This window comes from Pleurodeles waltl, chromosome 5, assembly GCF_031143425.1.
Source record: "Pleurodeles waltl isolate 20211129_DDA chromosome 5, aPleWal1.hap1.20221129, whole genome shotgun sequence".
NCBI classification, from domain to species: Eukaryota; Metazoa; Chordata; class Amphibia; order Caudata; family Salamandridae; genus Pleurodeles; species Pleurodeles waltl.
This window is the reverse complement of record NC_090444.1, coordinates 159394910-159410489: the sequence shown is the minus strand read 5'-3', so window position 1 is coordinate 159410489 and position 15580 is coordinate 159394910. Positions and strand designations below refer to the sequence as shown.

Here is a 15580-nt window from a genome sequence, read left to right as displayed (position 1 = left end):
CACTGAGACCAATCCTAGACCTCAGAACACTAAACACCTACATCAAATCAGAACACTTTCACATGGTCACGCTACAAGAGGTGTTACCATTGCTAAAACAACAGGACTACATGACAACCTTAGATCTCAAAGACGTGTATTTCCACATACCAATACATCAGTCGCACAGGAAATACCTCAGGTTTGTATTCAAAGGAATACATTACCAATTCAAAGTATTGCCGTTTGGTTTAACTACCGCGCCAAGAGTCTTTACAAAATGTCTAGCAGTAGTGGCTGCACACATCAGAAGGCAGCAGATACACGTATTCCCGTATCTAGACGACTGGCTAATCAAGACCAACTCACTGACAAAGTGCTCACACCACACATCAGGTCATACAAACCCTCTACAAACTCGGTTTCACCATCAACTATGCAAAATCACACATTCTGCCGTGCAAAGTACAACAATACCTAGGAGCCATAATAGACACAACAAAAGGATTAGCCACTCCAAGTCCACAGAGAATTCAAAATTTCAACAAGATCATACAACGCATGTATCCAACACAAAGAATACAAGCAAAAATGATATTACAACTCCTAGGCATGATGTCCTCATGCATAGCCATTGTCCCAAACGCAAGACTGCACATGAGGCCCTTACAACAGTGCCTAGCATCACAATGGTCACAAGCACAGGGTCACCTTCTAGATCTGGTGTTGATAGACCGCCAAACATACCTCTCGCTTCTATGGTGGAACAGTATAAATTTAAACAAAGGGCGGCCTTTCCAAGACCCAGTGCCACAATACGTAATAACGACAGATGCTTCCATGACGGGGTGGGGAGCACACCTCGATCAACACAGCATACAAGGACAATGGGACGTACATCAAACAAAACTGCACATAAATCACCTGGAACTGCTAGCAGTTTTTCAAGCACTAAAAGTATTCCAACCAATCATAACTCACAAGTACATTCTTGTCAAAACAGACAACATGACAACAATGTATTATCTAAACAAACAGGGGGGGACACACTCACCGCAGCTGAGCCTTCTAGCACAAAAGATATGGCGCTGGGCAATTCACAACCACGTTCGCCTAATAGCACAGTTTATTCCGGGGATCCAGAATCAACTTGCAGACAATCTCTCTTGAGATCACCAACAGGTCCACGAATGGGAAATTCACCCCCAAATTCTAAACACTTACTTCAAACTTTGGGGAACACCTCAAATAGACTTATTTGCAACCAAGGAGAACGCAAAATGCCAAAACTTCGCATCCAGATACCCACACAGGCAGTCTCAAGGCAATGCCCTATGGAAGAACTGGTCAGGGATATTTGCGTACGTTTTTCCCCCTCTCCCTCTCCTTCCATATCTAGTAAACAGATTGAGTCAAAACAAACTCAAACTCATACTGATAGCACCAACATGGGCAAGGCAACCTTGGTACACAACACTGCTAGACTTACCAGTAGTACCCCACGTCAAGTTGCCCAACAGGCCAGATCTGTTAACACAACACAAACAGCAGATCAGGCATCCAAACCCAGCATCGCTGAATCTAGCAATCTGGCTCCTGAAATCCTAGAATTCGGACACTTAAACCTCACACAAGAATGTATGGAAGTCATAAAGCAAGCTAGAAGACCATCCACTAGACACTGCTATGCAAGCAAATGGAAAAGGTTTGTTTGCTACTGCCATCACAATCAAATTCAACCATTACACGCATCTCCAAAGGATGTAGTGGGCTACTTGCTACACTTACAAAAATCAAACCTGGCCTTCTCTTCCATTAAAAATACACCTCGCAGCAATATCTGCATACCTGCAGATTACCCATTCAACTTCACTATTTAGGATACCTGTCATTAAAGCGTTTATGGAAGGCCTCAAAAGAATTATACCACCAAGGACACCACCCGTTCATTCATGGAACCTCAACATCGTCTTAACAAGACTCATGAGTCCACCCTTTGAACCTATGCATTCTTGCGAAATACAATTCCTAACCTGGAAAGTTGCATTTCTCATCGCCATCACATCTCTAAGAAGAGTAAGTGAAATTCAGGCGTTTACAATACAAGAACCTTTTATCCAACTACACAAAAATAAGGTAGTCCTAAGAACTAATCCTAAATTTTTACCGAAGGTTATTTCACCATTCCACCTAAATCAAACGGTAGAACTACCAGTATTCTTCCCACAGCCAGATTCCGTAGCTGAGAGGGCACTACATACATTAGATGTCAAAAGAGCACTAATGTACTACATTGACAGAACAAAGAACATCAGGAAAACTAAACAGCTATTTATTGCATTCCAAAAACCTCATGCAGGAAACCCAATATCAAAACAAGGTATAGCCAGATGGATAGTTAAGTGCATCCAAATCTGCTACCTTAAAGCAAAACGACAGCTGCCCATTACACCAAGGGCACACTCAACCAGAAAGAAAGGGGCCACCATGGCCTTTCTAGGAAATATTCCAATGCACGAAATATGTAAGGCAGCCACATGGTCTACGCCTCACACGTTCACCAAGCACTACTGTGTAGACGTGCTATCCGCACAACAAGCCACAGTAGGTCAAGCCGTGTTAACCTTATTTCAAACTACTTCCACTCCTACAGGCTGAGCCACCGCTTTTGGGGAGATAACTGCTTACTAGTCTATGCACAACATGTGTATCTACAGCGACAGATGCCATCGAACTGAAAATGTCACTTACCCAGTGTACATCTGTTCGTGGCATCAGTCGCTGAAGATTAACATGTGCCCACCCGCCTCCCCGGGAGCCTGTAGCCGTTCGGAAGTTAGCTCAAGCTTTGTACATTTGTAAATATATTATTTAAACCTTAAATAGGTACATACTTAGTCACTCCATTGCATGGGCACTATTACTACAACACAACTCCTACCTCACCCTCTGCGGGGAAAACAATCGAAGATGGAGTCGACGCCCATGCGCAATGGAGACAAAAGGAGGAGTCACTCGGTCCCGTGACTCGAAAGACTTCTTCGAAGAAAAACAACTTGTAACACTCCGACCCAACACCAGATGGCGGGCTATGCACAACATGTGAATCTTCAGCGACTGATGCCACGAACAGATGTACACTGGGTAAGTGACATTTTCATTCTCTGACGTCTAAAATGTGCTGCTGCCATGGCAAGGCATTGTGCGAACACCTGTTGGTGCCGATTTTATTCGGAATGGTAATGTTTTGAAATTGGTAGTGTCTTGTTCACTACAAATCTGAGAACTTGTATGTGGCGTTTGTTTACTGGTATGTGCAGGTAGGCACCCTTCAGGTCTATGGTTGCCATGCAGTTTCCTTTCCCTATCATGGGAATGACCTCTTGTAGCTCTGTAAACTTGAATGTTTGCATCTTTATGAACTTGTTCAGTGACCTCGGGTCCAGTAGTGGTCTAATGTTTTGTTTGGTTTTGGCACCAAAAAAGTTTCTGTAAATCCCTTTTGTTTTTGATTCTGAGGAACTAATTCTGTAGCTTCTTTCCTTAACTTTTCCACTTCCTGTTGTGGTCGTTGATCATATATTTTTATCCTCTTTGGTGGTGGTGGTGGAGGTGAGTTTTTAACTCTATGCGATAGCTGTATTTTATGATATTCATTATACATTTGTTGGAGGTGATCCTCTCCCATTCTAGTAGGACTCCTCTGATTCTTCCTCCTACTAGTAACTTGTGTAGGAGGGTTCCTTGTCGGCAGTTGCTTGTTAGAGTGGTTCCTCCTCTTCCTCATACGCATGTGAAAGGGCTGCTTAGAACTTCATTTGTACTGCCATTGTGGGGCGTTGGTGGGTTCACTCTGCTGGCTCCTGAAGCTTTTGCTGAGGTTGCTCTTTCTCTGAGTCCTGCCTCCCCTGAAGGCCCCCCATTACATTATCGGTCTTGCTGTCCATTTTCATACACTGAAGTGCATTTTCTACCTCCTCTCCAAATATGCAGTCTACTGTGAATGGCATATTGATTATGGCTGACTTGACTTCCTGCTTGAAACCTGAGATTCTCAGCCCCGTGCACCTGCACAAGGTGGTGGCCATCCAGAGCTATTCGCAGTGTCTGCTGCTGTATCCAACGCAGAGGTTAGGCACGTGTTGGCAATTGTCTTGCCCTCCTGCAACACTGCACCCTCTTCTTGAATTCCTCTGGTAGATATTACATTAGCTCCTCCTTCTTGTCCCACTGTTGGTGTGCAAATCTATTTAGCAGGGCATTTGAGTTGGCTAGCCGCCACTGTGTTGCTGCCTGACCTTTCCATTTTCCTCCCCACCAAGTCTACTCTCTTCCTTTCCTTGTGCGGAGGCGGTCCTGTAGACATGGGTGCATTATCTCTTTTCTGTGCTATTGACGCTATAATGGTCTGCTGGCATGTTTCACCTAATGGAAGGTGGGTCCCTTGATGAGAAGTGATACTTCTTCTTTACTCTGGATTATTGCCTTAGTAGCAGCTGGTTTCTTAAATGCTTCCCTGCCCTGGTCTAGAGTGATCGAGAGCATTGGAAGAAATAGTTTTCTCTTTTCTTCAGCTAATAGTGTCTCCAGGAGGAAACAGGTCTCTGATTGTTTTTCCTCCAGTTGCACTTGATAAGTTCTTGCAGCCCTCTTTACTGCTGCATTGTATGTAGTGATGTTGTATGGTGGTGAGGGTGTCGATGGGAAAGACTCCACCCCTTCGTCTGGTGAGTCTGCGTTTTGACAGACACAGGTCAGAGAAAGCCCTTTTGCCATAAACTAACCATGGGACAGAGGCCACACGGTCTTGCCTTAAGCAATATTCAGCAACCGTTGGTGTGAATATAATGTGCTGTGAATGCCAAATCTTAAGCCAAGATAGCAGTGGTGCAGCCTGGACTATGTTCTCCAAAAAAGGAAGTGTGAGTTCCAAATGGACGATAACGCCGGCCGTACTCTTGGAGATAGCCAGCAGCTTGCACAAAATTTTTTTCTCAATAGGTTGTAAACTTCTAGGGGGGGGGTGTATCCCCGACTCCAGCCCCATAGGACCCAATGAAAGACATTTATGTTTGTAGAAGGTGATTACTTCCTAATGGGCTTATGGCCAAGTTTTTGGAAAAACTTAATAATTGCGTCTTTAGCCCTGGCGAATTTGCAGGCTGTCTGGCTCGGAAGATTATCCCAACTCAAGTTGTCTGCCAACAAGACCCTAAGGTAGTTAACTCTGCACTCTAGTAATAGAAATCCCATGTATGTTGTGTATACACGATCTGGTCTTTTTTTTTTGGGACACATATCGTTTTGTGTGACTTCTGGTGATTTATTTTCAAATTTAGCTCCCCCATAAAATCATTAAAAGTGTCCAGAAGAACCTACAAGCTGTTAACAGTGCAGGCAATTAAATCCGCATCATCTGCATAAAGTAAAATGGGTGGTTCCCAACCCTAGGAAAATCATTGCCTCTGGTCACGAGCTCCGCCTCAAGACCATTTATATTAAAAAGAAATAAAAAATGAGCTAAAATGCAGCTTTGTCTTGCACAAAAGGAGGAAGTAGAAACTCCATTTATGCCAAATCGTGCCCAAGCCTTCATACCACAATGCAAATGTTTCAAGAGATCTCTGCTTTACCTATCGCGTACCATAGCTTATCTCTGCCCACCAAGTCAAACGCGCTGGAGCGGTCAGTGAAGGCCGTATGGAGGGCCGCGTCAGATACCAGGAAAAGGTTTAGTGTTTGCTTGACTGTACCAGCCCCTGGGCGGAAGCCTTATTGCACCTTAGAGAAAAATGTGTTCTTGACAGCCCAATATTCCAGTGTTTGCAAAACTACCTGCCTGAGGATCTTTACTAAAGAGTCCAGGGGGGAGATAGGTTGGTTGCATGAAGGTTGGCTTCTGTCCCCTTTTTTAAATGTAAGGACAAGAATGGACTCCTTCTAGGAGTTAGGAATGTCACCTCTTACCACCGCTCGGAAAACGTTTGTTAGCAGGGATGCCCGGAAGAAGGGGTTCTGAGTGTAGACTTATGAAGCACACCTGTGGCACTGATGACCGTTCTAAACTGATTTTCCCACCAAAACTGAAGCCAAGACACAACAGGTGAAAGCACAAAAACAATTGGACAGATTAAAATGTATTCAGAGAGAAAAGGCATGTGGGAGGGCTATAAAATAATAAAATCTGATGGAGCTGGAATTTTCTGGGTTCACATGCGACCCACCCACTTCCACCAGTAGATGTGTATTTATAAACTCAACTCAAGAGAATACCAACAAACCAAAGGAAGATAAAAGTATCTGAAGACGGTGACCAAGTCAAGGGATTTTCAGGGCACATGTTTGATGTTGCACAAGGAGGGATTTAAACCTAAATGGTCAACGCTCCCGAAAAAAGAGAGAAGAGATTTTAAGGAGACCTAACCTCTAGATGGTGGAATAATTCACAGCACATGAATACAGAAAATTGTTCGAACCGAAAAACTTCTCCTACCTATAAGTGACCATTTTGTTCTTTGTCATCTTAAAAAGCTTTACCCAGCCCTCCGGAGTTAACAAATACCTGCACAGTTGCAGACTGCTGTGCCATGATGTTTTTCGTATGAGTGCCTCTTTTTTTGCCAGAGGGGATTTAGAATTTTCAAGTCAGCCTTTTTCCCACTTTTGATTTTGTTGTGGGATCCATCATCTTATGCAGTTTTGTTCTGCATACGTTGCATTTCAAAAGAACACTCTTACTGGCTGGTTTGCACTAAATAGTTGAGTTTCTAGATAGTTGTACTTTCAGTATGTGGGTCTTATGTTGGAGGTTGATTTGTCCTCAGTGCATGACAGTCACTGATTGTTTAAGAAAATAGTTTTTTTGTCATTTTTGTGCTGTCCAGGATGCTTTTAGACTTGCTGTAGCCATGCAGGACTACAAATATAGAAAGGGTGCCCAATAGTGTGCAATTCACATACCTTTGTTGTGAGGATTTGCTGCATACCTGCCTACCAAACAAGAGTCTGTGTGAATGGGTTTTCTTGTTTTGCATGTTTTATCAACAATTTTGAAGTTTACATATATGTGAAAAAAATACTACACATCAACTATTTCAATATTTGTGCTTTTTTTGTTAGATCAATCCTGGATCCAAAGGGCCACCTTCATATCCTGGGACACCAATCATGAACTCTTCAGCTACAGGACCCCTTCCTCAGCCACCTGTGAGATTTGGACCCCCTCCAATAAGAGTTCCCTATGGAGTTCGTTCTATTGCTCCACCATTAGGTAAGGAAATATGCTTTGTTTTCACGTAATATATTCATATTCAAAATTGCATCATGTTGCTGTCAGGCCTTTGGACAAACATTTATTCACATATCAAATGAGATCTGTACAGAAGGGAATAGATGACAACAACAACGTAGGTCTTTCTCTAAGACTTTCTGAATCTGGTTATGTTCTTCGTACTGCTTCCTCCTTTAACCCGGCATCTACCTCTTTAACTGAAAATATAACCCATTGTGACACGATGAGAACTAAATACAAGATAATGCATACATAAGAGTTTGGCTGGAACCAGGTGATTTCTTTTTTTCTGTATACAGAGTGTGTACCCCACAACGGTTCGGTGCTGCCAGCTTAAATAAGTAGTTAGTAGACTTCCTTCTTTAGCTCCATTCAGACTGTTTCAGCTAGTAATTTTTTACCTTGTCCACTTTGACAGTCAGTATCGTGAAGGGATGTGATCGTCTGCTAATAATGTATGGCAGACTGCCCTCTTAACTGGAACCAGCTTCTATTGTGAAGCTATGGTTGTGATCCACCCTTGATTCACAATGCACCAGCAAACTGCATTTACCTTCAGTTGTTTTATTTTGGGTTAGGCTGGTCAGGAATGCTGCCTGAGGTCCTAAGCGTTAATTATTTCTCCATTAATTATTTTTCCAGGTCATAGTTCTTTCTCAGGTCCAGTGTCTTCCCTTTCCAATCCTGTGACGTGAACAACACTGCTGCATCGAGGGAAGTTTCTGTTTGCACTGTTGAGACTTCGGACCCAACGGGAAATTCCCTGGATATTTCAATACATTGTGGATTTGCACTGCCTTCCTCTCTAGAATTTGCACCTTGTGGCAGCATTATAGAATGTATTCCATTCCATTTCTGCCTTTTGTGCAATACAAAATACCCCTGGCAAGATTGGGGTGAGATCTGCAACCTCTGCCTCTCTCCAGAACATGCAGATATCATGTGAAGCCTGCCTTACCTCCCACTGCAAGAAAACACTAAGGTACCAAAGAGAAAGGATGTGGGCACAGCACAAAAATGCAGAGATAATTCTTGTCTGCAATTCTCTGATCATTTTGAAGGTTAAAGCTGAAGATTTGCCAGGGCCCAGGGAAGAAGAGGCCGGCCCTTTGGTTGTTCTGGCAGGACAAACAGAGGAAGACCCTGAGGCTCTTTTCTCCGATATTGAGGAGGTGGTAGAGTTCCTCATGCCAGTGGTTCAAAACACCCTAACTTTCGGACTGAAGATGTAGTTGACACTTCACACATCCACTGCACCTACGGTCCATCTCACTCCCATCAGAGGTGCAAAACTATGGGTCTTGCACCTCCAGCCAGGATGGACTCGAAATGTTGGTTTGATACCAATGAAGGTCTTACCCAAGTGTACCAAAGCGCACCACGTTTGGAAACCTATGTGGCACCAAGGCCCCCAAAAGCAGCACTCAGTGCCAAAATCGCAGCCAGGTTGGCCCCAGGCTCAGAGCGAAGTAGATACTGAAAGCCGCTCCTCAACTGGCAGAGAGATCAGCGCCAAAACCCCCTTGATGTGGAGATTTAATATCTAAGTGGTCCTTGTTCGAGAAGCTAGCAAGTGTCCTGGCCGAAATGCAAACGATTATTTTCATTCATCTATACTCAGGCAAGATACTTGCCAAACCTCCAGCTCCAGAACTCATCTGCATCCCTAAGAAGTGTCTGCCCACTCAAGAACCAGGACTTGACCCTCCACACCATCCAGCCATCAGAGACCCAGCTGCCAGTCCTATGCCATTCCCACCACTTGCATCCACACCTTCTCCACTACAACCACTACACTGTACTCCACCTGATCCACATGATACTGTTTTGAGGCAGTCATCATTATTCTCCTCAGGAGTCCTATGATACCTTTAGGCCCCAAGAGGGAAATGATTCCTTTGATGATTATGTGGTAGACTCAATGGACAACCCAGACCGTGACATACGCTGCTAACACATCCCGACCTGATAACACCATTGCATATTATGCAGTAATTCAAAGGACTGCACACCACCACCTTGGTAAACTGTATGCTAGGAAGGAGGGGGTTTACTTTCTTGGCGAAACTGTCCAGAACAGAGTGCACAGAACATTGTCTAACATTGCTTGAAGAGATGCTACAATCATCTGTGAAAAAGTGTGCTATTAGTTGAGTGGAGTCAAACCCTACTGAAGCAGCAGCCACAATCCTTGTCCGGGTAAACCACAAATAGTCACTAAAATAATCTGTGCTTAACCCTCTGGCAAATTGTCATCAAAGCAGTCAGGCTTAACTTGGAGGCAATGCACAAAGTATTTATGCAACACACAAACAGTAATAAAGTAAAAACAAAAAAATCATGTACCAATTAAGAAAAACAGGGGAAAATTGAATGCATTATTTGACACCAAAACAAACAATATTCAATAAGTAGAACCATCAAAATGCAACTTTAAAGATTATTGGCAAGTATAGCTCCTAAAGGCACAATGGCCCATTCGTGACTTTCACACAGGTCTCGCAACACAAAATAATCGCAAGTTCAGGCCGACCGCGATGGAGCAGGGGCCAGATACAGGGACCAGGTTAGTCCTGCTGGGAAAGTTACCTTTTAAAGTCCAGTTCAAAGTGTTCACAGTGGAATAGGCCGCTAGGAGCAGGGAGAGTGTCCCGGATGGTCATCACTTAAGCGTGAAGAGCACGCCAGGCATCCTGGACAGTCCTCACTCTAGTTCAAAGATCCTGTCCGGTATCCTGGACGGTCTTTGCTGGAGATTTGCATTCCGCCAAGAGCCCAAAACTACAGGATTTCTCCTTTTTTTTCATAGATTAGTTCAGCTGATGCCACACGGAGAGTCCAGGACCTGGGAGGCACCTCTTGGGGTTCAGTAATTCACCCCAGCAGAGGCCAGGATGTCCATTTGCAGGTCCAGTTGCAGCAGGTCAGCTGGGCAGTTGCGGTAGCGGCCTCTGGGTCATGTGTCTGTAGCTCAGAACAGGAGGCTAGACAGCTGACCCTTTGAGTCACTTTAACCTGGAAAGAAATATGTAGGTCCAGTCTTCTTTCTCGGCAAGCAGTGCAGGGTGTACTACTTCTGTAGTATCCACAGGTACAAGAGTGTACTAAAGAGTGGGCCTGGGGTTCTCCTTTTTATACCTGGGAAATGGGAGAAGCTTCTGGAGCTTCCCCCTACAGGGGCCTTTAAAGTACAGGTGTGGTAGGGGACAGCTTCGTCCCTCCCCCGTCCTGCCAACACTCAGACCCTCTATTGTGATGCTGTCTTAGAGGAATACACAAAGGCCAACTGCCAAGTACATCTGGTCATGTGACCCAGGAACAGGCTGCTAGCACCAAATAGTTATTGCAAGAAAAGACCAACAAAGCATTTCCAGAATTGTGACCTAAAATGCGATTTTCCTAGTAGAGAACCTTAAATTACAATTCCTCTGACAAAAACATGACTTTTCTACCTGCTCCCAATTAAACGTTACTCTATGGACATAGCCAGATCTTTGCATGTGCTGAAGTACCCTCATCCCAATTTGCTTTTCATAAGCAACAAACCAGCAGAGGTATAAACCAGGTGGCTCTGGTCAGAAACCACCCTACCAACAATACCAGCAGTCTTTTCATGACCCTTAGCAACCTACGTCCATCCCCAGAGGGTCTGGTAGAGGGAATGGGTATGGGAAAGACAGAGCAGTGACTGTTCTGTTTCTTTCCTCCAAAGCACATAATGCCTTTCGGGAGAAGATTAGACTGTGGCACTTCCTACCACAGTGGGAAAGCATCTGATCAGATCAGTAGGTCCTCTCCATTTTGGGAGAAGAGTCCTGCCTTGAATTTCACAACATCTCACCCTGTTACCATGTACTGAGCTAAGACCACCTTCACCTTCTAAAGGAAGAAATAGAAGTAGTACCCCAGATCAATGCGGAGTTGGGTATACTACCTATACTTTTTTAATCACCAAAAGGATGGTTCCCTGCAGCTGATCCTCAGCATCTGTTCATTGCACAAGTTCATCCTCTCTGAACCATTGCACAGTTCCCTCCTCTCTGAACACTTTCATATATTCACTTTATAGGATATCATCCCATTGCGAAGCCAATACTATTTCACTTCAGCGCTTGACAGCCATCCATTTAGTCCACTACCAAAACCTTCAATTCATGATAAGTAGCCAACATTATCATTTCAAAGTGTTACCCTACAGTGTCACTACGGCCCCCAGGATTTTTACAAATTTCCTTGTAGTAGCAGCGGACCTGCACAGAAATGCCATATGTATTTATCCATACTTGGATGAATGGCTGAACAAACCTCATTGCCAAGCACACTTTGAAACAGCAATGTCCCTACTTCACAGTCTAGATTTCACCATCAGTATGAAAATGTTGCATGTTCAGACACGGCAAATATAGCTTTTCCTCAGCTCAGTATTAAATACAGTAACAAAGAGGATGATGGCCTGCTGCAGGAGTGCCTAAATCTGTGGGCTCAGACGGAAGGGCATTGAGAGGACCCTGTGTTGGATACGACCTGGTGTCTGCACACGACCTGGTGTCTGCACACGACCTGGTGTCTGCACTCTCTTCTTTCGTGGACCAGCAGCAACCTGCTGCTGTGCAGAACTTTACTAGACTCCCTTGTGTAGATGACCATCACCACTGATATGTCTCTTGGGTTGGGGGGTGACTGCACCAGGGGTTGCATATGAACTTTCTGAAGCTTCAAGTCTTAAGACTAGCCCTAAAATTGCTCCTCCCATTTCTGGGAAACCGTGCTAATGAAGACAAACAACATGAAAGCCATGTTCTAAATACAGAAGAAGGGTGGCACCCACTCCCTCCAGCTCTCTGCGCTAGCTCAGGAGATTTGCCACAGGGCGACTGGCAACATTATTCAGCTGTTGGCCGAGTATTTGCAAGGTGTGGAGAAATACTTTCCTCACTCGCTCAGCAAGTCGCATCAACAAGTCCACGAGTGGGAACTGCATCTGCAAGTCCTTCACAGGTGCTTTCAGTGGTGGCGGACTTCAGCAATAGATCTATTTGCCACTCCGAAAACACAAATTGCTAGTAATTTGCACCCACAATCCATGGGCAATGCACTATGAATTGACTCGTCAGAGATATTTTCCTACACTTTTTCATCTCCCCTGTACGTAATGAAGAAGATGAGGTAGGTTTCCATGACTCTCATTCTAGTGGCACCATACTTGCCAAGGACCCCTCTGACATTCAGTGCTCCTGTACCCTGTATCCAAGAGTTAAAGGTCAGGACTGATCTAGGTGGTTAGTGTGTTTTTTGTTAGTCAAAGCTCCCCATCTGGTCCCATTAACGTGGAGACCAGCAACTCCAAAAGATTAGGAGGATCGTTAGGTTTCACTCAGGGTGATAGAAACCTACTCTTGCATAACATAATTTGAAGATGGCAGCCTTTAATAAGGTATGTGCAGTAAACGGACATCACTGTTGCACACACCACATATGTTTACTTGGAAAAAACTATACAATTTCTCGCTAACCTGTTACATTCAAAGAATACTATAAAAGGATTGGCAAACACCTAGGTCCCAAAAATAAAAGAATGTGCACTGAAGCTGGAAATTAGAAACATATATATGAAATTTAAAATGTAGGCATACCTAGAAGTAGCATAAGAGCATGTTCAGGTGCAGACTGGATACAATGTATTGAAACCTTAAACTTCACAATCAGTTGACCCTTCTAGGTCAGGATGCTGAATACATCCATGAACAGAGTATATTACTCCTGTGGATCAGCATATGTGGTTTATGCCTTGCCATGAGGTTACTACATGTGAACAAGCTATGAATAAATGTATTTAACCTGAGTACTAAGGTTTATAATACAATGAGATCAAATTATATTGCAAATGTAGATCCAGTTGCTTTTCTGTGTTAAGTAGTAAGAACTTGGGAGTCTATAAGGCAGTAAGCATTTGTTTCAAATTAGCTAGGCTCTAGACTCTATTATAGAAACGTGAAAGTTTACCAATGTACTGTGCTGTTAAATATGTGAACATATGCACATTAGTATAAGCATTTGTATATTCTTTTAGTTCTTGCAAATAGTGTGTTTTATTCAGCTCTATTTATTTTCACTACGTAGGAGCCTGTTGTAAAGCCCATTGCAGCCTTGTTTTTATTTTTATTTAGGCTACACTTGCTAGATTCAGACTGCACACATTTTTTAATTATTTTCTTATTTCTTCTCTAGTTCGTGGTCCCCTGCTGCCTCTTGGTCCGAAAGACTATATAGCAGGCCCTCCACCCGGAATGCGGGAAATTCCTCGTGGCCCAATGCTACCACCACCTCCAGATGCAAGAGAATATGCACGCGGTCCTTTGGGCCCTCCTGGCCCTTATCCATTGGTTCCACCGCCGTTACTACATGGTCCAAGAGATTATCCTCCTGGTCTTCCGAGAGATCTGATTCCACCAGGGGCCAGAGATTACCTGCCAGGCCCTCCACCAGGAGCTAGGAACTACCCTGGGGGGCCGCCTCCAGGTCCTAGGGACTACCCAGGAGGGCCTCCACCTGGTCCTAAGGACTTTCCCAGTGGCCCTCCTCCAGGTCCCAGGGAATTTCCAGGAGGCCCTTCTCCAGGACTTCGAGACTACCCAGTGGGACCTCCACCAAGCAGTAGAGACTTCCCTGGAGGTCCCCTGCACCCTCGTGAATACTCACCTGGTTTTCCTCAAGGAACTAGGGACTATCAACCCCGTCCTCCTTCGGGCCCTAGAGACATCCCACTAGGACCCCCTCCAGCAGCTGCATCCCAAAGAGACAATGGAAACGTCCCAGATGCAAGACAATAATGGGAGAATTATGCAATGGACAGTAGAACCGCTTTTACAATGGCTTCATTGGTTCCAAAACACGAATGTAAATTTTAACTGATTTTTAGGATTTCCTTTATATTGTTAACTTCCTGAAATTTAGATTGTACCTTGAATGTCCTTGAAAATATGCATTATTGATTTACAAAACAAACTGGGATGCAAAAAATGAATAATGGTGGTGGACTGGAGACAATTTTACCAGAGGCCTGCAGCGCTTTACAATGTGCAATATTGAAGCACCTGTGTCTTTTTTTTGTTTTTTTTCTTTCATTTTAATTTATAGTAGTCATGTAACCAGTGTTTGTGAATAATTTAAAATCTCATGAAAATGTAATCAATAACATTTCCTGTGGAAATATAATATTTTAAAAGTAAAATGCTATTCCGACTGCCGTCTCATAACACAACCTGTTACCTTCTCATTGCAGTTTGACATACATGTTGGTAATAAAACGAAATATTTTGTAACATCTGGTTTTGAGGGCCAGAAGCACAAATGACACTGTATTCTTTAAAAAAAAAAAATTCCTAATAAAGATAGTACTTTTTTTTGTTTTTCATCACTGCAAGCTTGCTTTGTTTCAGCTTGATCTCATGTGGCATCCTAGATGTCACTCATCTTGCATACTTTCAAGATAATTATACTAACCCAGCAAGACTTATTTTCTTAGATTATTACAAGTGAGAGTAGGACTATATTGGGCTGTACCAAAGTTTGAGGGAGGCTGCTTCAAATGCACAGCAAAGTGCCATGCATGTAATAGAAACAAATCTTTTACGTTTTCTGTGATTCTAAAAATAATGTCATAGCTCCGAAGAAATGCGCCCATCTTTTAATCTTAAAAACTATTTGTTCTTTGCACTTCCTTTTATCTGCCATCAGCTTTCTTTTCTTTAGCGATACTAATACTTACAGAGGTCTTCTATTTCACGAGATATTTACATTTGCATTTGAATAAATGTATTGAAAAATAAAGGTGACATGTTTACCAAGAGAAACATCCCAGCGCTTCTAAAACATTTCTCTTTATTTTAACCACTCAAACTCCGTATGTGTTCCCTGTTCATAAGAATGGCTGTCGTCCATTTGTTTGCACAGTCATGTTTTTGAGACCGAAAGGTATGTGAAGGCATTCCACTGCAGGGTGAGTATTATACTTAATAGGTTATCAAAGGTTCCCAGTGAACTAGAAACATAATAGGTTATCAAAGGTTCCCAGTGAACTAGAAACATGCAAACCACCTGGGAAGGCAAGCTAGCAATATAAAATACCGTAGAATGATGAAGGGGGTCACACAGTGTTTGGTCACAAGCTATAGATTTCATTAGTTCACAAGGGAATGGCTTATAAAGACTGTTTAAAATAATCCAATAGATGTCACACCACATAGCCATATATAGCACCACTCCATAATTCTTTTTCCCTGCTCTCCACAGAACATTTCAGTTAAAATT

General features: G+C 43.4%; 1 protein-coding gene across 2 annotated transcripts in view; it reads left to right on the top strand.

Annotated features, from left to right (window-relative positions):
• The window catches only part of MIA3 (MIA SH3 domain ER export factor 3), a 441987-nt gene extending 426860 nt beyond the window's left edge, over window positions 1-15127 (top strand). The window contains exons 29-30 of one of the 2 annotated variants that reach the window (XM_069233852.1): window positions 7099-7249; window positions 13499-15127. In XM_069233852.1, coding sequence (XP_069089953.1) covers window positions 7099-7249; window positions 13499-14100 — 753 coding nt within the window. In that variant the 3' untranslated portion in view covers window positions 14101-15127. The remainder of the gene's footprint in view (window positions 1-7098; window positions 7250-13498) is intronic. The other variant, XM_069233851.1, reaches the window with a different exon arrangement.
• The last annotated feature ends 453 nt before the right edge of the window (window positions 15128-15580 follow it).